The 23714-nt window shown below is 39.5% G+C and overlaps 2 protein-coding genes across 10 annotated transcripts in view; one reads left to right on the forward strand and one right to left on the reverse strand.

Moving 5' to 3' along the window:
- LOC144092156 (uncharacterized) overlaps nt 1–23714 on the forward strand; it is a 119811-nt gene that overhangs the window by 14005 nt on the left and 82092 nt on the right. The gene's annotated exons all lie outside the window — the stretch shown is intronic.
- On the reverse strand, nt 1175–19544 carry plod2 (procollagen-lysine, 2-oxoglutarate 5-dioxygenase 2). Of its 2 annotated transcripts, XM_077624764.1 has the most exons (20): nt 19147–19544; nt 13320–13411; nt 12972–13108; nt 11905–12068; nt 10308–10420; nt 10173–10236; nt 9913–10010; nt 9174–9275; nt 7420–7545; nt 7215–7336; nt 6885–6989; nt 6123–6248; nt 5592–5733; nt 4993–5055; nt 4077–4190; nt 3787–3852; nt 3531–3635; nt 2318–2464; nt 1958–2083; nt 1175–1580 (listed from the first exon to the last, which is right to left on the reverse strand). In XM_077624764.1, exons 1-20 carry the CDS (start codon nt 19247–19249, stop codon nt 1425–1427), a joined length of 2271 nt encoding a protein of 756 aa, XP_077480890.1. In that variant the 5' UTR covers nt 19250–19544; the 3' UTR covers nt 1175–1424. The 2 variants fall into 2 exon arrangements, with proteins under 2 accessions (XP_077480890.1, XP_077480891.1); XM_077624765.1 differs by lacking the exon at nt 4993–5055.

Genomic DNA, 23714 nt, shown 5'->3' on the forward strand with positions numbered 1-23714 from the left:
TCTTTGAGAAGAGGGAGCTGACCCAGTCTTCCCCATCACTCTCACTATTTATTACCAGTTACTCCTGCATAACGCCTTCAGCCAAGTTGGAGAAGATGCAAATGATTCGGGGCAGGGAGACCCTGATATGGGCCTCGTTGTGGCAGTAAAAGTCAGTGTATAGTCTGATTTGTAAAATCTAACCATAACTGTAGTGGAGGTGTTTACTTTGTTTCTGTGTGGGCAAATTATATGTAAGCTATTAAAAAAAGTCAAGATTACAAGTCTATCCAAACAGATCTGGTTACGACACGTCATACATCATAGTGATAGACAAAGATAAATAAATCTCCACTTTCCATATGTTGCCCCCAACTCTGACCCTCCCATTGCAGTGTTCTTCCAGGCTTAACATTCCTCATGTGTCCAACTTTCATGTGCACACATGCATGTGTATACACAGTTTTCCCCAAGGTAAACTGAACTACAGTTGCACTAAAGGAGCTCATCAGTTCACATTTAAACATTTGTTGTAGTGTTGAGTACTGAAGCGAGAGAGATTGTTTTTGCATGTGACATGTTCTGTGAAGGACAGGTGAAAGGAGTTGGGAGGCAAGGAGATTTTAGCTGCAGAGGAAAGGTTACATTGTGAAGAATTCTGGAGTAACCCATAGTTTGAATTCAATAGGGAGAATTAGTGTGAAGAATCAAATGAAATCTCTTCAAGATTTTATTGTATCTTGGCAATAAATTAAAAACGGCAAATTGCAAAGCTGCAAATGTCATTCACGCAGGACATTTTTTTTTTCAAATGTTTCTTTCGGAAATGAAGAATGTCAAATTTAACAGAGGCAAGTGACAAGCCTTCAAGTAACAGACTTCATTCAAAGAAAATGCAATAAATTCGGCTCACCTGTTTTTTTTCCTGTTGTGCAAAATACAAAAATAGATTATCAGACCACAAACTCATCGACTCACTTGATTCACCGATTTTTGTAAAAAATAAAAAGTGGATTAGCACAAGTTGATTTAGGACAAATTTACACAGTTAAATGATGTTTTGGTTTTACGACATCAGATACACAAAAGAGAATCAGCACTCTACCCTGATTCAGCGACAAGGTAAAATGATATTTAGTTCACTAAATACACAATGAACACATTGTAGGAATTATGGACTAAACTAACTATCTGAAATAGTTGTACATCGCTCGACAGATGCCTTTCTCTTTGTGCATTTAATGCTTAAATTGAACACGTCCCTTTTCCAGTCAAATCTTTGTCTGACAGAGATTTTCACTGAATGCAATCAATTGTCTTTTTAAAGCAAATTGCTTTAAAAAAATATCTACACAACACTGGATCACCCAAAAACTCACATGACAAAAACGGTGAGCCAAGATCAGTCAGAAATTTCAATTACAGTGGAATCAGACAATTTTTTTCTAGGGGTCGATGAAGGACACTGCGATGTAGCGTGTGCCGTTGGTGGTGGGTAGACCTTCGTGGAGATGGGTTAGTCGTCCTGGGTGCATGAAGCTCCAGCCCTTCCTTGGCGCTTCGATAGAACAGTTGTACCGATGGAAACGACAGCCACCACCCTAAGAGGAAGCAGTGCATTGTCGATTGCTTATTTGCCGATTTTGTTGCCCCAATAGCTTTGTTAAAAGAAATCATTAAATTGGATGTTTTGTAGAGGCAAAGTTATCTGTGGAAATCAGTTAGTCATGCTTCATCAACGCTCAATGAATTATATATGATTATATATATATAATTAAAAATAATATGCAAGTTTCATTTGTAACTCATTGCCTGCCATTGACGGTGACGGACAACCTAACCGTCTGAACTGGGTTCAGTTACTCACTAAATTCGAAGAGGGTAGGTAAAAGTTGTTTGCCCTGTCATTTTCCTAATGTAATGTGTACCTTGGGTTTAAGTTGACAAATATCATAACTGTATTTTGCACATGCCTTACCTGAAAGTCGACGTCTTTGTTATTGAGGGCAATGTTGATAGTGAAGGTGGAGGAATCGTGGTGTGGTCTCAGGTATGATTGTCTCTCAGGCGTGTATTTGACGACAAAGTTCATGACTGCGTGAGCCTACAATGGGATGAACAATGCAGTACATCAAGTAATTTGGCAGCTGTCTTCACATATATAAACAGTGCACACGGAGAACACATTTTTTGGGGCTGAGGACATTTTATGCTACTCAAGCTGTTTGGCATTGAGCTACTAGAGAGGTGTGTCAGAAATGTACCAGATTTGTTATCTTGTACTTGGGGAAAGTGAAATAGGATATGGTAACAACGACTTCCTTGAATCTTTACGAACCTTCGTATAGTATCCTGAGAAAACTTTCAGCGTGACAGGCGCGATGAATTCTCGGATAAAGTGAAGCCACTCCTTGTCAAATCCGACTTGCTTCATGTGGATGTCGTCTGTTGGAACTGTTTCGTAGCCTCCGGAGATCCGCTTGTCCTGGTGGACAAAAGAGAAAGTAGATAAGTTAAATTGTTAAGGCACCTCGAATGGAGCTCTTTCCTTAATGCCGTTTTATTGACAAAATGTGCCGAGGACATTCCCAAACCGACAATTGACTAAAGAGAGCTTTGCTGCTATATTGAGATGTTTGATTGCAATTGTTGTGATATAATTCTTTTTATATAGCGCCCAGTGGCGGGACGCTGATTATAAATGTCTTAACAACTGGAAAACGTTGGCGATGTAATCAACGCAACGTCATAGCCTCCTTTTATGACTGTTTGCAATGTGGGCAATTGTGAACTAAAGACAGCCCATTTTGGTTTCACATCTGGTCAATATACGACCCTAACACTCCAGCAAAAAGAAGTAGCTTCTAAGTTACAGGCCCCATGTCTGTCTTCTGCCACAGACTCAGACTCTTGTTAAAAAAATGTTTATAAGTCTCCTAGAGGGTGTCCCTAATTCTTTACTCTCGTTTTATTCATGTCTGTTTTTTATTTATTTGATCTTTAAAACACCACTTATTCGCAATGAAACAAAAACAATTTTTATTGTCGTTTCAAATTAGAATAACTGGTTATTGCTGCCGATTGATTTGATTAGACAACATTATGTAATTGATTCTCCTTTGCCATGAAGTTTATAAGATTACCATGTGCCTCATAGGGTTGAATGATAATTTATACCAGCGCCAAAGTCAAATATGCAGTTCTTTTACAAAATTCGATTTGACCCGATTTTCAGAAAAACATTTCTGGCAGTTGCTTTAACAAATGCGGAACTCAACTAAGACTATTTTGCCAGGTTTTTTTTTGCTATGTTTGAAAGTTTATTCTTTGGCCAGAGCCTCTAAACTGTTGGAATGTTTAATAGGTCTATCAAAGATTTATAGGGTTCTTCCCTTAGTTCTAGCTTAACGCCTCTTACTAAAGGCTGTAAAAAAAAAAAAACAATCTAGATGCAAGTCAAATTATCCGAAACACAAATTGGTGTTGGTTTATTCTTATTTTTTTCATGGAACTGGCAACTATGTATTGATAACAAGTGTACTTGGACTGACCTCGTGTTTGCCGCCAGACCATGAGCCATGGTTCTCCATCTCTTCCACTAGTTCATCACAGGCCTTTTCTGTGAAGACTGGGAACCAAAACACATCTGGACAAGGCTGCCGGCCAAACAGACAAAGATTTATTTTAAGTCCCACTTTCTCCTCCAGTTGTTTGCATTGCAATGTCAATTATTTATATGAAAAACAGATGGTCAAATCCATGTCAAGCATTCAGCTGGACTTTGTCAACACAAATACACACACACACCTCTTCCATGTGGTTCTCAGTGAATATTTTCATGTAGTTTGGATCGATGTACTTCTCCTTCCAGTCCTGCAAAGAGAAACTCGTACTATAGGCCTTTTGTTGAACTATTGGACCAGCTGAATACCGGGCAGCACTAATCCTCTTCCCCCTTACAAGTAATCTCCCATGGTGCCACGTGCCACATTAGGCCTCATTTCGCATAACTTGATTATTTTCATGATGACTATGAAGCTTTACAGGTGGTTACTCATTAGCTCTCTAAATTCAAGGTAACAGCAGTAGCAACTTACCAGGGGGTTTTCAAATATCTGCCACAAGTCACTGTTATAATGAGAAGTGTTATAATTGGCTGCGGAAATGAGCCTTCCAAAGTCGTGGCGGTTTGTTAAGTACATGAAGACTCCCTGCAGCAGACATGAAAGAGTTAGTTACACACAAATCATTAAATGCACTCCTAAAAATGTCTCACATGAAAGTCCAGCTATATATTATTCATGCTAATACCCAAACGTAATTAAAGGTTAGCACTCTGAGAGCAAATTGAAATTTTGTTCGTCTGATTTAGGTAGAGCAGAAACAGAAGCCATATAAATAATATAAGATTATTTATGGGTGATTTGAGAGTGCCTTAGGAGGGGGTGTTCACACGAGTGTCGGTGGGATGGGAAGAGTTCAGGTTGGGGGGTTGGTGAAGTGAAAGGAAGGGTTGGAGAACAGGGATAGATGGGGTGCAATATTTTCCTCTACAGGAGGCACGGGTGAGGTTTCGGACTCAAAATCAGACTAGGCTGGGTAGGCATTTGGATTAATAGGATATTGTTGTCACCAAATGAGAATGCAAAAAACGTGAGGTTTGCCCAGTGTTTTACATTGTGCTATTTTACAAAGTGCCTAGTCTGATGTCGGTCATTGTATCGAGATAAAGCAGCTTGTTTTAGAGTACAGCATCAGAACAGGGGTCTTGAATGTATGCTGATTTTTATCGCATTCTTCCTCCTCCTCAATTCCTCAAACAGCAGAATCGCTTAACACGGTTTTGTTCAACATCAACTCGATAGTGGCGTGTTGATGTTCGGTCCGCAATGTGTAGCTATGAAATAATTAAACATCCACCCAGTTATGATGACAAGCCGAAGCTTGGAATGGCTTCTGAGTGCTTTTCAGCTAACTTTTCAGATAACAACAGTAATCAAAACAAATGGAAACCTTTGGGGGCCTGAGCATATGGAATGATTCCGGAGAAGGGGACTCTTTTTCTCTCTGACTGGTCTAAAACGAAGGAGAAGCATCATGTAAATCAGATAACATGTGTTATTTCAAATTATACACGTGACACAGTAACATAACGGGAGGCGAGAAAATGTGGCTGCATGGAAAAAGAAGCAAGATTCCCTCTGAAGCTGATGTTTTGTTAGAGTGGAACTAGTACATGCAGGAATCCAAAATGCATTGAGTGGGAATTAGGCCTGGTGGAGTGCTTTTCACATGTGGCATTTCATCAACTTCAAGCAATGATAAACAGAGGATGTCGTAAAGAGAAAAGAAAAACTTGGATTGCGCATTGCCATCATCTGCTCATTAGCCCAGAAAAGACAAAAAAAAAACAATGGTATAAAACGCAACAGCACAAAAAGCTCACCATTACATGACCACAATACCATCATGCCACAACGACATATACACAGAAATCATACTTGCCATTTATCACCTTCCATTGCGCTGCTGACTTTTATGGCATTATCATTCATAGCATTTACATCAAATGTCCTTGTAGAAACATAGCCTACATCAAAAGCTGTTCTTACCAGCTGCCTCGTGTGTTTACACAAAGCCATGTCAGGGTCCAGTTTCTCAAGAACAAAGTAGTTCCTTTCTTTTAACTCCTTCCTCAAAACACTGCCCTTAACCAGGTAGATGTGTGCCATGTACGGAATGTTCCACACACCCCTGGAAACAATGAAACATACAGAAATGAGGCATGGTCTGTGGCGTTGCTGGCCTGTTCGTGGAGATTTATTATTGTAATCCACATGACACATCTCTAAAGGTGTGTGGTACGAAGGCGTAATGTTATCATTTGCATTTTTGAGGTCTTACTGCACCTTACCTTGCACGGATGATCTATTTTAATGGCAGTGTTTATCCCGTTGCCCCCATCTGGGTGCAGTTTTATGTATTTTTAGATCTTATTCAAGAGATTTCGGCCATTTAAATGTGGTAAGATGTCTAGTCACTAGTTGAAGGGAATTTAGTGATTGCGTGTCGTCAGGCATGAAACTGGAATTTGCATATTTCAAGCCAGTGGTTGAAAGTGTAGTAAAAGGCATCATACTTACACTCGTTTTCTCTGCACAATATCAACGTAATCCTCCGAGCGTGCGTAGTAACCATCCAGACTTAATGCTCCCCAAAAGTTAGACCACAGCTTGTTGTGGCGAGTAACGAGGGGACCGATAATTTTCCTGCAAGAGTCGAGAAGGAGGCATATGATGTTTATCGTGGTATGTTGTGAAAGGTTCTCGATTTTCTTTGTGTGGCTAAAGAAATATAAAACTAATCTTTTTTACTCTAAGCATACCTGGCATGTTTAATTTTGCCTCAAATTAAATGGCACTCATTTTATAGCAGATGACTGTTAATAATTTAACTATAAATCATAGTGTTACTCAAAATGGTCCACCACTTCTGCTGGATTTTGTTATGATATGGCAATTCTATAGTCAACGGAGAATTCCCATAACCCCTCGAAATAACCCAGGAAGAGAGTTGCTTTGCATGCAGCACTAAACTATGGACATTATAGCCAAATGTATAGTTTGTGGAAAGGCTTTTTGTATTCTTTGGGCTGGAGAGTGGAGACAGGCGTTTGCATGTTTGTTGTTTTGCGTAATGTAAAGTGGCACTTGGAGGTTAGCGCAGTCTATGCTTTCTCTATTTCCATGTGGTTGACGAAAACAGGAAGCCGACCCAGATTATATTTAAACTCTTAGTTGCTCTGCTGCAATGTGCTAGTGGTTTTGCAACTGGGAGAATAAATTCAACAGACTGATGAATCCAATAGCAACGCGGGAGGTTTTTCTAGTTGCCGCCCTCATTACCTGTTTTGCTCTATGAGGAGAGTCAAAGTCTGAGTGTTGGTGAGCACTACGTCTGAGTCCATGCTGAAGTAGAAGGCACATGTATCGTCCTGGCGACAAATATCCCTGAAGACAAAGACAAGTAATTATAATAAATAACTGGGCTTATTATGTAAGCTTGATTTCCAGGTATGTGTCAAAAAATTCTAAAGACTAAACAACTTGAAGTAGTTTGGTATTGGCCTGGAAATGCCAACATTTTTTGTCAAAAGTAAGTTTATCTGAAAGCACTGTACATAAGATTAGTAAGGCAAATATAAAATCTCTTTCCCCAGGTAAATTTGTACGTACATAGCCATATTTCTGGCTTCTCCTTGGCTAAGATTCTCTTCTGGTCCAACAACTTTCAAACTGCGGAACACATTCTTATGTTCCTCCCAAATTTTTTGCATGTGCTTCTCATGGTAAACCTCCTGACAATTGCAAGAATCAATAGATGAGAGAGGCGTAAAACAAACAACAACATTGAGAAGCGGCTGTCATTGCACATACTCACATTGTTGTGGACAAAAACACTGAGTTTGTCTTTGGGGTAATCCAACGAAATTAAACGCTGGAAGAACTCAGGAAGAAATGGCGTCGGGTGCTCGATGAAGACGCCCACCAACACATTGGGGTACTCCTAAGAAAATTTGACAGATAACAGAATGGAGACATTTCAAACAGGTTCATGAGCCGGTCCTGTTAAGCATAAATCACAGATACGTTTGACATTTCACATTAACTTTGTTTAAACTTGCAAGTTGTGACAAATGGCATTGTCATCAGTGGAACTTGGTGGTTTATTTAAATTTGGCTTAGTTGACATGATTTACATTAAGCTCGGTATTCTTTGTTGCCTTTTTCTACAATAGTTGAGAAATAATTATAAACTCATATTCTTAGTTCTCAGTAAAAGAATATGTTAATCGGGTGGATAAATATCAGGTTTTTAAAATGTATTTATTTTAAAATATTGACTAATTAGCTGTAATTGACAGCATTTTCACTGGGAGTTTGCAGGTTTTGACCAATGAGCTAATGAAAAGGCACTGTTATTGGCTCAAATTAGTGTTAAAACTGAGAAATTAGTAGTTTGGACCTTCCCACTTTAGGGCAATCTTTGTTCCTACATTGCCACGTAGAACTTTGTTTGGTGAGATCAGCCTGTCAAAAAAAATATGCAACGAGGAATATTTTTCCCACGAAATATGTCTCCAACCACAAAAGTTCACCCTGGACTGCCAGTCGCTGTGACCAGTTCACAGTAAAAGTCTGGGAAGCGGATAAAAAGAAATGCAAATCCAGCATCTAATTTGAAGGTTTGTAAAGTCTGGCTTTAATGCACATAATGAAGAGTTGAGGCTTCTGCCAGTGGGAAGGGAGAAGTGTTGTTTTGCTTTTTTTACTCTGGAGAAGACTACCGTACAAAATAAAGCATCGGAATGTGGTTGCCTAGCTTGTGATTGTCCTTGGCAGTAAAAATATAATTGCATATTAAGAAAAGTACACAAAGAAGCTAGATCTTGTCTCTCTCTGTATCTGATATCTCAACATGAAGCCATGATGCAAAGGAAAAAAACAACACTTTGTGAACATAGACAAGAGAGAAATAGGTTTCGAGTTTCTAAGTATTGGGAACGTAGTTGAATTACACCTGCGTAGAATAATATATTGCAATAACAGTTAAAACAAGATCCGTATTCCAACACTATACGCTACAGTTTTACATTAAGTAACTGAAGCAGTTTTATGCCCCCAAATTTGATTAGTAGCTTTAACAGAGACAACCACATAGCTTGCAATGTTTCCAAGTTCCTGCCATTCCACTTCAGTGTATTTTGACAATCTTGGCTGAACTCTGTGACATCTTTTCCACATGACCACTATAATTGAAGATTTTGTATCGAACCTATGCTGAGAAGCCCACATAAAGGAAGGCTGGTCAGCAGTGACACCCCTTTAAGTGAGCCGTTGCGAAAACCTCACAAGCCATATCCTGTGCCACGGTGGTGTGCGAGTTTTTTTCCCTTGTACAAGTGCTCTTTTAAAAAGATCCAGAGGGCACAAAACCTATTATTTTTGCCCATGGGGTGTGGCTAGCACCAACCGTGTGGCTTATCTGTTGAAATAGCACTATCAGGGCATTACTCAAAACTGTCTAGACAGTCACTGAAGGATGTTAGGCGGTGTTTCATCCTCAGGGAGGAGTGACGCAGATGAACTTTTCACAAGACAAACATTACACTGACTAGGAAAATTGGGGCTTACTTTCAATCGAGACATCTCCACGACATCATCGTCACAGTGGCTGCACCCATGTTCATAGTTCCACGTGTTGGGAACATAGTTGCTCAGGTAGTTCAAGTACAGCTGTGTGGGAGAGAATCCAAATCTCGTTACGGACAATTATTGTCAAGATAAGCAACGGTTCAGGCATTATCCTGGTTCAGTTATTATATTTTGTAATGGCTAACATTTCAATGCATCGGAGAGACCATTTATAGGAATGAATGACGCTGTGCACAATCCTCACTTATAGCAAATTTATACTAATCATGCATTTGGGGGAGGCTCTGATTGGTGTAGTGTCTCATACCATTTTAAGTTAATCATGCAGATGTCATAATGCTAGGAAAAATGACTCGACAGTTTCAGTTTTTAGTAAAGTCAAGAGAAAATGCCAGAGAATGATCCACAAGCTGTAATTCCAAAGAGCAGAGAAAGTAGGCTGGTGCTTTATGACCTAGTTTCTTTTAAAGCTCCCAATGAAGAATAATAGTAAATGTGACTCATAAATAGGAAGGAACAGTGTGTACATTTCCCTGGTCAGTGAGAAATCAATTAGAGATCTCTGAAGCTGCATGTCAGTAGAAACTAATCCGACGCTGCAATCTTACAAGAATCAGTTTTAACTTAACAGTGCCATTATAGTTGGGTTTGCTTCATCACAATTTCGACAAATGAATCGAAATGGAACGGTGCAGTCAAGAGAATAATTCTTACTCACTTTGGTATTCATGTTGCCATGGACAACAACCGGCAGAGAGTCGTACACTGTATTTCTGACTCTCACGCGGTTTGTTCCAAATTTGAGAAGCACTTCATCTGCCAAAAGCGGGGAACACATTTAGAACAGGATTTATGGAATTTGACATAACGCATAGCCAAAAACCTACAATGGTTTAATACTTAAATATTAAGAGCCAACCTCCAACTTGTCAAAGACATCGAGATGATGTAATAAGTGTGCTCTCTGGAATTTCTCACCAATTGCTCCATTTAGGTTCTGGAAAATATGGCACTTGTGGTCCAGTGTCATGTTGAGGGAGTCCTAAAAGATTGTGGTGAACAGTCTTACTTTGTTGAGAAAAGTTATTTTGAATGTGTGTTATTAGAACTTACTCTTTGTAGAGGATCCACAAATATTTTAGTGTAGAAGAGCTGATCGTCGTCATTGTCGTGAAGGTTCCACTGTGAAACAATTCGGTTTATGTATGGGGCATACCCAATTACCCCTGCAAGCGATAAACACTGTGAAACACATTTCGAGTGTAATAACAAAGGGTGCAGGAGAACCTAAAGGATACATATACAACTAGCAACCACTTGGAGTCAATTACTGTAAGTCAGCCAGGACCATAAACTACGATTTCCGTATAATTGTGACCAATTTTCCTGAGCGCAGACTTATCCCTCAGGAGATCCGAATGTACTTCAACCATATGATTTGAAAGTCTGACAGGAGAGTGACAAGTGCTTTATGTGCTATTAAAACACATCTAAATGTATAGTCTCAAGGCAATATCCACCACCACTGGCTCCCCGTCTGCTCGTGTACCTCAAGGATACTGACCACATGGACTGATTGGAAGGTTGGGGCTATCATTTAGAAAAAGCACTCTAAGACTGTAAACAAGCTGACAAGTCAGTTAATTGCCAAATATGACTGTGTAGTTCAAGAATTTTTGGTTGTGTCAGAGCCAAACAATCTCCAGTAAAGGACTGAAATGAAACGTATTACCATAGTTAATCCAAGGTCAGATATAAAACTTTCTTTTTTTTTAAATACCACTTTCCTTCTCGAGCACAGGCACACATGAGATCAAAACAGACTACAATGACAATCGCAAGGCCAAAAATTTCAAATGGTCACTTTTGTAGTAGCCTATTGAATGCTTGCAAACCCAGTAATTTCATATGTTGCATTAAGAAAGCTGAGACAAAGCCACATGTCATGCTGGTGAAAATGAAAGCTAAAAACAGCCTGTGATCAGAAGCAAGGCAGTAAGGCTCCAGTACGGGAGGTCGCACTATGTTGATGACCGCAGTAAAGGCCGTAATTATGTGTCCTGGAGACCTAGTAGGATGCAGTACCCATGACACTTGGACTGCACTGCAATCAATATATTACGGAATGTTTTTTTCTGCTTTCACTTAGTCAGGTTTGAGGTATAAAATATATTCTCTTGCAAAAGGTACTGCAGTTACGCTTTTTTTCCCAATATGGTCCAGTTATGTGTAATAGACACTGTTATTGATGACGTTTTGGGTTGCTCTTATAATTCTGTGATATGAATAGACTCATCTCCTTTACAGGAAATAGCAATGACAGTCAAAATATACACTTGCTTTAAAGAAAACTATAATATACGTTTTGTGGTTTTGGGGTTAAAAAAATGAACATGCGTCTCTTGGCATTCCTTCCAGCCAGCCCACTACTTTGTGAATGGTGAACTTGCCTCATGTAGTTGAAGTAGAGTGATAAGCAGTTTCCAGATTGTACATTTTAGATTACATTTAATCTTCATGGTTAGGGAAAGGGTGTATAAAAATCTTAGGTTTAAGTGGGGGTGTAATGATTGTGAGGTAAAAAAAGAAAGCATAACTCAACCCTCCCCTTTGTTTGCATCATCTGGGCTACTCATCCTTATCTTGCAAAAAGCAAGAGGTTAAAGTTAAAACTACATTCCTAGCATATTTGGAATGTTTTGGAACCCACCTCCTGAGTTGAGGTACCGCTTGCCACTGCGGACTGAGGGATATTTGTCAGCCAGGCGCTTATCGGGCCATATCAGGCCCTCTGCAGCAAAAATGACTTTATGATTGGCTTGCTGGAACTTCCTGAGAATCTCCTCTGGTCCTCCAGAAAAGATAAGATCATAGCTAGAATGGAAAAAGGGCTAAATGAAACACAACTGGCTCAATGCGTCACCATTTTGGCATCTATACTTGCTTCGGGTCATTATATAATTTGGTTTTCTTCAATATTTTTCACATTTATCATTTGTTCGACGATCTTTTTGAAACCATGATGACGCTTGCATGAACCTTAAAATTCGGTGGGGAACAGATATTGTGGGTGACTGCGCTCTCACTCACTTTACACAAGGGAGCCCACTTTAAAGTTGATTTCAGTTGACGTAAACTATTTGCTATTTTGCAACTACATCTAGTCTACACACATCTCTACATTATGAATCATCACAATTTGTTCTATGTCTGACCTCGAAAATCAGGAGGATCATTTTCTCAAAGCATTGACCCCAGCTAAGGTTGACTTTTTTATAGCACGTAACTGTTATGGGAAAAAATGGATTTGTTCCATCTAACATAAGAAATTGAATACATTTCACTTCACTTTATGGAAACAGTCATAACTGCAGGATTGTAACATTTGCATTTGAACAGTTTGTGAAGCGCAGGTGCTGTTTCTAACACTCCTGATATCTAAAAATGTGTTTGAGTGGAGTTCACTTTTCACAGAAATGATTGATGTCACATATCACGTACATTAGCACTTTCTGCTCGGGTGGCCATATTTGACTCCTAAAGCTTTCATTATTCCAAACCACATTAACAGTGTAAAACTTTCAATTGGCTTTGTGAAGCCATAAATCATCTAGGAGCACTGTGTGAAGTACCTTGCTGTCACAATATAACACATTTGCTTGAATAAGGAAAAGGATGTGAAAAACTGCAGGAACACCTTTTGAATGAGGACTTTGAAATTGTGACTGTCGGTCTAATTATAGAGGCAGGCAATGGTAATCTTCAAATGCCACATACCTATCCACAAAGAGGATCACTTGGTCCACCTGGTCAGCTAGACCTTCCATGGTTTCCTTCAGTAGTCTGACTTTTTGGCCTCCACCGATAGAGCGGCCAACATCCCCGCCTTTCCATTGGTCTCCCATTCCCAACACCTGTGACAAAACATGTGGTCAAGTCCAATTGTGGACAGTGGGCTAGTACCATTTAAAATAGTGAGAAATTGTGCTGAATTTATGTTATCACTAAGAAATGAACGAAAACCCATTTGTATAAAAGCTACTAATTGCTTGGTTAACTCAAGAATGGATCTTGAAAGAGAGAGGGAGAAAAAGATGATTTAGGGAAGCACAAGCAATCTTTTACCTTCACAGTGTAGTTGAAATAGTTTGCAGATTTCATGAAGCGGTGAAAGCCATCTGTCTCTTCGGTTGCCACGGTTAGCACCAGTAATTTTTCTGGGGGGGGGGGAAATGCAAATTTATTAATGAAATAAGTACACAATTTGTAGCAGGGGTGTTTGTTCATGTCGTTTTTATTTTCAAACTAAGAGTAAGATTGCTGTTTCTGAATCTGTTTTGATATTCAGTTCTGGGTCTTAAACACGTGTACTTTGGTTTTCAGTTGGATATCAGATACTAAGCGAGAGATTTCAACATACTAGATTGATATCATATTTCATTACACAAACTACTGGGGTTGAGGAAGGGTGAGACTAAACATAAATTATTGAGACTGACCTCAAAGAGTGAGTTGGTTTACACCCATTCTGTAGATTTTTGCATTTTTTTAAAACTTTTTTGCAAGAAGTACTTATTCATCAACTCTGTTGTGATAGTGAAGCCCAAAATCTCAAAAGTATGAAGAACATAACAGTGATTTGTTTGAACTGAAAAAACAACAGATTGGAAATACGTAACTTCCTTTTTTCTTTCTTATGATTGCAATGAAATCCATCCGACCCCCATCTCACTCCCACTGACAACGATAGTCTCATTCCATTTCCTGACATTCTTGTGTAATACATTACGACCGGGAATGATTCCCGACTTAGCACTGAAAAGCTCCATATAACACATAATAAAGGGAAAAAGGTCACTTTTAAGATATTGGGTTTCATATAGCCACTTCTGATTAATACAAGTGAATCAATGATGGCTTGCGGTGTCTATGTAGCACAGTGCAGGACGGTAATCACACAGGCATCTGGGAAACATATTTTTCATGCTGTCATGCTCATCTGTAACATTATATATTAATGGCTCTTTGAGGATCTTACATTCTTTAAATTTATCTAGCAGGGACTTGGAGCTTAGCCCATTGCGGTCATTAATATATGTAAATATATGAAATCACTTTCTGCTTGATGCTATCATAGCAGTCAGTAGGGATAATGTGGAAGCGCAGACACTCCCCTATGGATTTTTGTTTGCTGGACCAGCGTGAACTAGTCTCAGACTGCGTCTCTGGCCACTGTTCTATATAAATGAACAGTGAGTGTTTTCTCTAAAAACAACTACAACATTACCAGAGCAGTGAGACTGGGCCATGAAATAAATTTGTGAATGGGGCAAATAAACAAAGGAGCTCTTGTAGGCCCACACAGAGTTTCAATTGACAGATGGGGCAAAACAGTAAGTGAGGTCTCAAGCACTGACCCACAGCTGCTCCCGCCAATGTGAGAAGATGACCCAAAGAAAAACATACTTCATTCAGTATGTTCCCAGAAGAGTTTCCGATCCAAATGTTTGGACAACTCAGTAACATGGTCTGTTAATGTAATTACACTCAGATAAGACTGGGCCGAATAAAGGGACAGCATTGCCAGTATCTGGTTTGCCGTGGTCATCATGCTTTTATAGCCTTATGCTGTAAATGGACTGGCCTAAAATGTAAATCAGTGGGAAGTTGTGACAGACAACACATGCCAAAAATGTTTGTCCTGCCTGAACAAGCAAACATCTTGGTTCCAAAAACAGATGGATGAGACACATTTCTCCAGAGACATTATTGGAAAATCACAAAAATGTTCTGGAAGCAGTTTCTGTTGGAAGCAGTGCACGGTGGTCTTTCCTGAACTATGGCTTGACCACTATTAGAGTAAATGATTGCCATTTTCTCACACTAAAATAGTGTAATGCAGGAAGAGAAGACATTTTATGCAAGAATTTGTACTTTTTTGAAGTGCTTGTGTATAAAGTAGTTTAAATATTTGGTGTTCTTCTCAACAAAAAATGGAACATGCTTTAAAGTACTTCGCAATGCTATCCACTTGTAGTCTGGGAAAAGCTAACAAATGTTTCAATTTTTCTTGAGTTGCAATATAGAGGAGGCTTTTATAACTTCATATTTCTTTGCTTCTTCCTGGACTCGAAGTAAATAGAAAAAGACTAACAATACTTCACAGCTAAATGACAGATGGAAAAATATTGAAACAGACAGTGTTGACAATTCATAATAAGATAAAGTGGCGCGTCAATGTTAACACAAAGTGTCCAACGACGGTGTGATGTAGCGGCCACTGCTCTCACTCTTGCCCAAGGAAGTCATTGGACTTCGGAATAACCACCCCAAGGCCCCTCTCTCTCTTTCACCGTACCACAACTGTCGAAAGAAAATGTTCACACATTGATGTGAAAACGTTTGTGACTCGCACTTTGCTGGGAAACCCACATGGGTGGGGGAATACGTGCAGCATGGGAATGTTTGCCGAACGGGGGCATGAGAATAACAGAATATTTCCCCGTGGATGACACATCCAGGACAAAATTCCTTTTAGAAAATAACCTAGACGCTGCATGTTTTTAAAATTGGAATGAAATAAAGGAGTAATAAGAGGAAGACTTGGCGGAACAAATCATTATTGAATTTCCTGGCTGCATAAACACGGAGAGATAGTGAATTTACGACAATATCTTTTCTATAGCTTTCGAATTTTGCAATTATTGCCTTTGCTGTAATATATCCATCCACACGATACAAATATTATCTGTGAAATGTTAAGCGAATAGTGACATGTCAGGATGACCTCATCTGGTGCGTTGAAGCTCAGAAATGTATCGTGAGAACAAATATAAGTGAGCAAAACAAAATTTCATCCTATTTCAGAGTTTTAAAATTATTTTATTACCTCTTAAGTGACATGCAGTCTACTTATCTCATATCTGATACAATTCATTCAATAATATATCTTTCAGCATTCCAATGCCACTTAATCTTTCTGATAGGAAAGTCTTAAGCCTCTCTACATATACTGTCAGATCAGAAAGCCGTGTGTTTGCAATTATCTGAGCTTAACAGACAAAGGGAGGATTATAAAACCAACATAGCCAATTGCCATGACATTATTTTGCTTGTCCACAGCACACACACTCATTTTTATTTTCAAATTAAAGTTATTTTAATTAATGGGATTGCAGCAAGACTCTAACTCAAAGCCACGTGGCTGCATTGCAGGACAAGAAAAATAGCAAGCTCAGAATATCGTTAGTTGGCTCTGTGTTAACTGAAACCTTCAATTATCACATTCACAATTGGGTGCATTCCCGCGGCACTCATTTCACTTTTTCTCAGTTTATTGTCACTGTTCTTGATCAGTTCTGGCTCTAATAAAACTTACAGTAGTTAAAAGCGCTGGACTTTGCACCACTAAAGTGGAATGAGCAAACTTGTGCAGTTTTATATTTCAATAAAACCTTCAGGGGAAAATAAGCATCAGCGTTGTTTTTGGCGGAAGCATATTTTGTCTTCTCTGACTACGGTCTCAAAATAGAGAGAGTCAGATGTGTTTAAAAAAAAGAATGAAGCTACCACAATGCATGCTTAAAATTGTTTTATAGTCAGTTAAAATGAGGGTTTCGCACACATTCACATTGTTAAAAAAACGACTGGACAATGCAGTTCATATTTCTCTTAAAAGGCACTGGGCAGACATTTTTGGGTGAACTACTGGTAGTGTCCCAAGATATGATTACAGGCCACGTCTGCCAAAAAGAGTTGTTAGAATGGAGGTGGAGACAATGGAGAGAGTGGTTATACGTTTTGGACAACCGTGGGTGGAGTTTCCGTTTCTTCAGTCACAAATTACAGTCGACAAATTCGCACTGTCTAGGATCACTTGTGAACATTCTCACACACACTTTGCGTTTAACAGTTATTAAAAGTCTTAACAATCATTCATTTATGTTGTCATCTAGTTGTCAGAAGGATGAGGCAAAGAAAAAATATGACATCTTACATTTTTCTAAAGCCTAATTTCAGGCATCTAAAAAGTGGACTTTTGGGTGAATATTACTTATAACCATGTCATAATAATTACATGACAGCCGTCATAAAAATGAATGAATGCTTACGACAGATGTCATGAAATATTCTAAACCATCACTCCAAAGACATTTGAAACAATGTCACTTTTACATAAAAAAGGCCATCATTTATTAATGGTATATGTTTTATGATGGGAGGATTACAAAGCCAATTTCATGGTTGTTATTCCAAAAATGAGGCAAAACACTGAATAGGTGATAAACGATAAAATATACATGTTAGGTGCAGTCAGGAATTCTTATCTCATCTGATTTTCTGAACCGCTTTATCCTTATTATGGTTGCGGGGGGTGCTGGAGCCTATCCCAGCTGACTTCGGGCCAGAGGCCACCCTGAATCAGGGCAGAGAGGAATTTATTTAGCTTCAACATTTTACTGTATGTGGATTATTTGAGCATATCCATTGAAGAGTTATGTCTGTAATTGTACAGTTGTATTGTCCTGTTAGAAGTTCCGTTCCAAATTTAGATAGTGACATGCACTCTTTTTATAGATTGTTTTGTTTCTGGTACTGTTGCAGTTGACTGTGATTTGATACAAAAATATATTTAAAGGTGTAAAGTGGTACGTGGAGTACTCAGAAGTGATGTCAAAATCAGTCAAAGGCTTCTTTCAGCCAGTCAAATAGTCGACTAGGGGGATGGGGGTCGGTGTTCTCCCAATGTTACGTTACTTTCCCAAACGGGCCTAGCCAACAGGTGGCCCTACCCAGCAGAATCAACACCATTGTGCTCTGTAAGTCAAAGAGAAGCAGTGTGCAGGCAAATAGTTGCATAGGTGGCATTTAGAAGACATCCACGTGTAAACTTTGCAGTAGGCATAATAATACAGTATGTATTTTGTAACACGGCTGCCTCACTTCATATAATTGAACACATTGAGGGCTTTTTATTTTAGCTTTTACGTGCTTATGTTGATTTGGCATCACGTAACTTAAAGCAAGGGTGGTGAACCAATGGCAAGGCGTATAACTAGTTGAAAGGTTCCTTATGCCTTTCTAAAAAGAAACAGTGGGGGTCTTACTAAAAAGTTGAATTTATTCTGTGACTAAGCTTGTAATACACCTTGTCTGAAATTCTGATTCATATGTGGATGTTACTATTCTTGTTTTTAATGAATAGCAATACCTCAGAAAAGGTAAGATGTATTGTTAAAATTTGCATCTGTTTTGGAACACAGAGTTGGCCTATTTTATGGCAAAAGAGAGACCCTCACTTTTTTTTTGTAGGCAGTTGTGTGTCAAGGAGATAATTGTCGGCAAACGTGTTGTTTAAATGTTGCTGTGGCAAAGCAGGCGATTCTTTCTGGATTTCGTCATACGCAGTTTCTGGGTGTGATGACAATTAGGCTTTTGTTGTGATGATAACGACAGGGCCTATGTCCGATTATGATTATTATTATATGTTGGTAGCCCACTAAACTTTCAACATTTTCAACTAGCAATGTGGTTGCTTTTTGTGCATATTAACTCACTGATGACAATGATGATGACTGCCACTGATTGATGCATTAGATGATGAGTTGTGTGCTTTCTTGAAAATTCTGCACAAACTGCTGTTGCAGAGCAGTTAAAATCAAAGGTTAACAACTGCTTCTGCACTTCCAAATCACCTAAGATTTCTAGTTTTCTAAAGCACGCCTAACACGCACTTTGTGATGCATGTTTGAGTTTTACTGTTTTCATGACACTTTACAACTTAGGCGAACATGTCAGGCAGCATAACATAATGAAAACAGTGTGATAACTGTCAGCCGGCGCAGTCATTTGTGTTTGATGCGGATCCTCACATCAGCAAGTGACCGGCATCTCATCTACATTGCCGCAGTCGGACAAAGAATAAATAAGGGGTGGTCATGCAGCCTCTTACCATTAGGAATAGACGCAGCACCCTGGGGGGTGTCAGTGGACCCGAGGGTGTTCGCACAGGTCATCCAGCACGAAAACACAACGTAAAACTTGAGGTACTCCATCCCTGTTAAAGTGCTGGATTCCAGTTAAAGGGACTTGTCTTGACTTAATTTAACCCCACAGGGTCTTTACGCCCTTCTTAATGCACACTCGCAATAAATCATTGAATGACTTAGTGAGTTGCGGAGAAGAAAGTTAACTCCCAGGTTGATTCTAAGGGGGCACCTCCAGTTGTTAATTGCGCCGCAGTTGCACAGTCCAGATGGAGCGACAGTGTCCCGAGGCTTGGACCAGCGACGAGGAGGGAGGGTAGGAAGGTAGCAGCAGCGCTTGACACGCGTACGTCCAGCGTGAAAGTTTGGCCAAGTGCAGTTATATTTGAGCCCCCCATGTACCCTCCCTCCTTCCTTTTCTACACACTCAATTACACCATCCCCCTCTTCATGCCACTCCCCCTTCTTCTGCGCTCCACTGTTCATTCAGTAGAGCAAGACAAGACAAGATACTGTACATAAACCCAAAGGTGTATTTATTTACTTTATTTTTAATGGGATTGTAAAGTGAGATCAGGTATTTGCGTCAGTGGATTTGACATGCTTGATGACAAGTCTTTAAATTGTCTGCCGGGTGTTTTTAGAGCCCCTCGTTGTCAACAGGAGTGTGTGCATGTTGAGGAGAGAAGCGTCTATAAAAGGAGGGAAGAGAAGTCGGATATGAGAGCGAGTATGGAAAGCCTGTTGTGATATTCATTCAAATTCCCTGACTAATGAGAGTTGGGGGGTGTTTGAGCCTATCCCAGATAGTTACGGGGAGTAGGTGGGGACACCCTGAATTGGTTTCCAGCCAATCGCAGGGTGCAATGAGACAGACAACCATTCACATACTAACTCGTACCTTTGAGCAATTTAGAGTGTCTAATCACTATGTTTTATAAGTCTGGGAGGAAACCCTAGTACTTAGAGAAAACCCACACACGCATGGAGAGAAAATGGAAACGACAGAGGCCGGGTTTGAACCCTAGATCCCAGAACTGTGAGGCAGACGTGCCAGCCACGGGGACGGAAAAGAATAAAAGGACAGGGCAGTGGCATGGTGAAAAGTAGTTAGCTTGTCAGCTTCTCGGTTGTGACGTTTACCATTCACTGGAGGGCTGTTTTTCTATACAGTTTTGCGTCGTACGATTGGCTGACAACCAGTCTGGGGTTCCAAGGGTGCCTCTTGCTCAGAGTCAGCTGGTAAAGGCTTCAGCTCACCCGTGTCCCTAATGAGGTGAAACGCCATCGAAAATGGATGAACGGAAATTAAAGGGAAGGAAATAAGTACAGTATTGTTTCTCCATTAGTCACAGAACCACCAAAATCCAACCTGTTGCAATTTTGTATTATTACCTTTCCTTTTGTTTGGAGGTAGACTTTTTTTTATACAGTATTTCACCTCCTGCAATAGTGTTCATCCATTTTTTTTTTAAATCCTGTAATAGCAGGTTGGTAATGTAAAAGGAGTTAGTCTGTGCACTGTGACAACATACTTAGTTGCAATTTGTAGTACTGCTCATTTACCTGATTTATTCTGCATTTATAGCTTGATATTTTTTTTTCCGCCACAAAATATTCACAACAAATTTTACTTTTTCATAAAACCAACTTTACGAACTAAATTATGAGTTGTAGTCCTGTTTTAAGGGAATCAGGTTCTGTTACCTAGGCCTGTTTCTGTCAGTGGAAAGATTTTGTCACCACACTTACACCAGCGACAACAACACCAACTGTTAAATGTGCAGTAAATGGATTCGGAATGAAAACAGGGACTCACTTGAAGTATGTGCTTTTCTGAAAAGGAAAGCTTCATCCTAACATTACAATTCAATTTTCATTAAACTGCGACATAGTTTATACAAATGCCACACGGCACTGCTAACCTTAAAACCAATACTATGGCTCATTTACAGTAAGTCTCATTTCTCATTGTGGATAACAGACTCCCCCTCATCTGGCAAATCGTTCCTATCCAAGGCTCTGTGCAGATTGGTTTGGTCAATGACGTGATGAGGCCACTGTCTTTTGGGGTAACTTGATTTTTAACAAGGAGAATTACTTCTTTAAAATACCTTGAAATTGTTTAAAGAAACAAAGCCAAGAATATTTTAGTAGGCAATTTAAATGTGAGTCAAGGTTTTTTGATCATATTTTACCAACCCAGTAAAGTTAATAAGTGAACTGAGTTGTTTTGTGGAAATGATTGTGTCATGACGTGACACAGTTAATTAACACTTGTTGCTGTTTCTTTTTACTAGAAACACATTCAGATAAATTGGTAATCCTCTGGACTGTCAACCGAAAATAAGCCCATTTGACGTAAAGCAGGTTTAGCACAGAAGCTATCCCCCCCCCCCCCCTTTTTACATGCAAAACCCCGTGACCAATTATCAATAGAGATTTGCTAAATAACTTCAAAAAATAGTGTATTTTACACTGAAATCCATTTACATTTTGGCAGCATGTGAAAAAGTAATTTGCTGCCTTGCCCTCAATGTACTAAATCTGGCGCCAAAAAAATGACCTGAACATGTCAAAAAATCTGGATTTCATTACCCTTTGATAATTTGTCCAAAAGTTATTGGTGCAAATCCATCCTGATGCCTTACTGTGGCAAACTAAAGATCTCAGTTGACTTTCCAAAGCACTGATGACCCTGTTACAGATGTTTGAGGTCCACTAATTTAAAAACAACAACAACAAATACAGACGCAGGAAAGTTGCTGTGGTAAATGAGGTCGCATAACAACCCAAGCATGGACCAACACCTGCATTTAATACTACGGTTTGGCTACCGGGGAGCTTGCACATTAGTGAGGCACACGTGATAACATCTTACGCTTTCATCTAAGTTCATTTGGGTGTCACAAAGCCCCAAACATCCAGACTGGACTGTCCTCACATTAGCAACAGTGCTAAACAGAGTGGCGGCTTCCTGGCTACATGGAGCGTCCTCTATTCCTGGCACCGTCATGGAGACTGCCTTTTACAGGCGGAGTTTGTATGCAATCAACTGAAAGAAGAAACAGATGATGCATCAGACTGCCAAGTAGGTGTCAATCTGTAAAGATGGCTGCGGAAAGAGAAACAGAACAAGAAAAAGTGACAAAACTGTTGAAACAAAATGCTTCCCCTTAAGGTGGATGTTATCAACAACGTTAGTATCATTCGAACTAAAAAAAAATAGTGTCGGTTCTTGAGAAATATCTACTGAATGCTATACCAGATCCACGTAACTGCCTGTGGTTTGGCAACACTTTGAGTATGACGTTACTCTTCTTTGGTGGTACATCTGGCTGTATTTGCAATTTCACCCACATTTCCGAGACACTCGGTCCCCTCCTATTTCCCCTGAAAAGCCACAAGTTCGCCACGACTGGTAAAGAATGGCTTTTTCTATTTTTAGACCTTTGACCAGGCTGTGAGTGCAATTACTTTCCGCCAGATCATTGTAACGGTCTCCATTTCCCAGTCAGTCGGTCCCACCGGCTTTGCATCATTGGAGCCTATGGTGGGCCCTCTTAAAAAAGCTTGTGTGGTGCCCCCGAGGGTGTGCCATAAAGTGAGGTGCCAGTCTGGATTGGACATGCAAAGACAGCATTTTCAACACGATCTTTGAAGTTTTACACGCACAGCAAGTCCTCTTTTAATTATGCCTTGCGTCCACATGTGCACGGCTACTTCTAAACAAACTTTGGAGACGTGCCATTTAAGTGACAGTACCTTATTTATATCGGACTTTTTAGTGACAGCGATAGATGTCCAGAAATGGTAGCCAATGAGTTAAGAACTGGCATTTATGGATCTCATTTCTAAATGACGCAGTTATTCGTCACATGATGTTGTTCTATGGCAATTGTCCAATTTGACTGCCAGGCATTGAACACATGCGATCATGACGTAAATTATTTTCAATTTAGCACTGTGGTTCTGACTCGCAGGAAATGGCTCAGATTTGAGAGCAATTGTGGAAAAAAAAAGTGTTTGAAGGAAACCTTGAAATGTCAAAATGACCCTGGTTGGTGTGTTCATGTTGCTACGGTGTTTATACGGCTTAAGAATAATGATGAATTCTTGGACGCTAATGGTGAAAGAGCAACTGTAATGTTATACATTGGAAACAAGCCATAACCAACACATTTTCTCACTCAAGTTTTGACTTTAAATTCAGCCACAAAGTTAATTTCCAATGGCGTGAGTAGTTAGATAAATATTGCAGTTTTTCTGGGCACCTAGCCTTGAAGAAAGTAATAACTAGTTTGAGAAGCACATTGCATTAAATGTAAAGGTAATTGATTTCTACACTTGCATGGTAGCATTTTTTTTATTTTAATAATACGCCAGAAGCTTTTTGTTTTGTCTTTGATTTGAATTGCTTCATTAGGTTTGTTTAAACTGAGCCAAAGATTAAATGTTGGTGCCACCAAACCTAATTTAATGGATAGGTATTACTTTGATTGCTATGCTACATGATTTTTTTCCGTCTCTTGAA

This window comes from Stigmatopora argus, chromosome 17 (genome assembly GCF_051989625.1).
Source record: "Stigmatopora argus isolate UIUO_Sarg chromosome 17, RoL_Sarg_1.0, whole genome shotgun sequence".
NCBI lineage: Eukaryota > Metazoa > Chordata > Actinopteri > Syngnathiformes > Syngnathidae > Stigmatopora > Stigmatopora argus.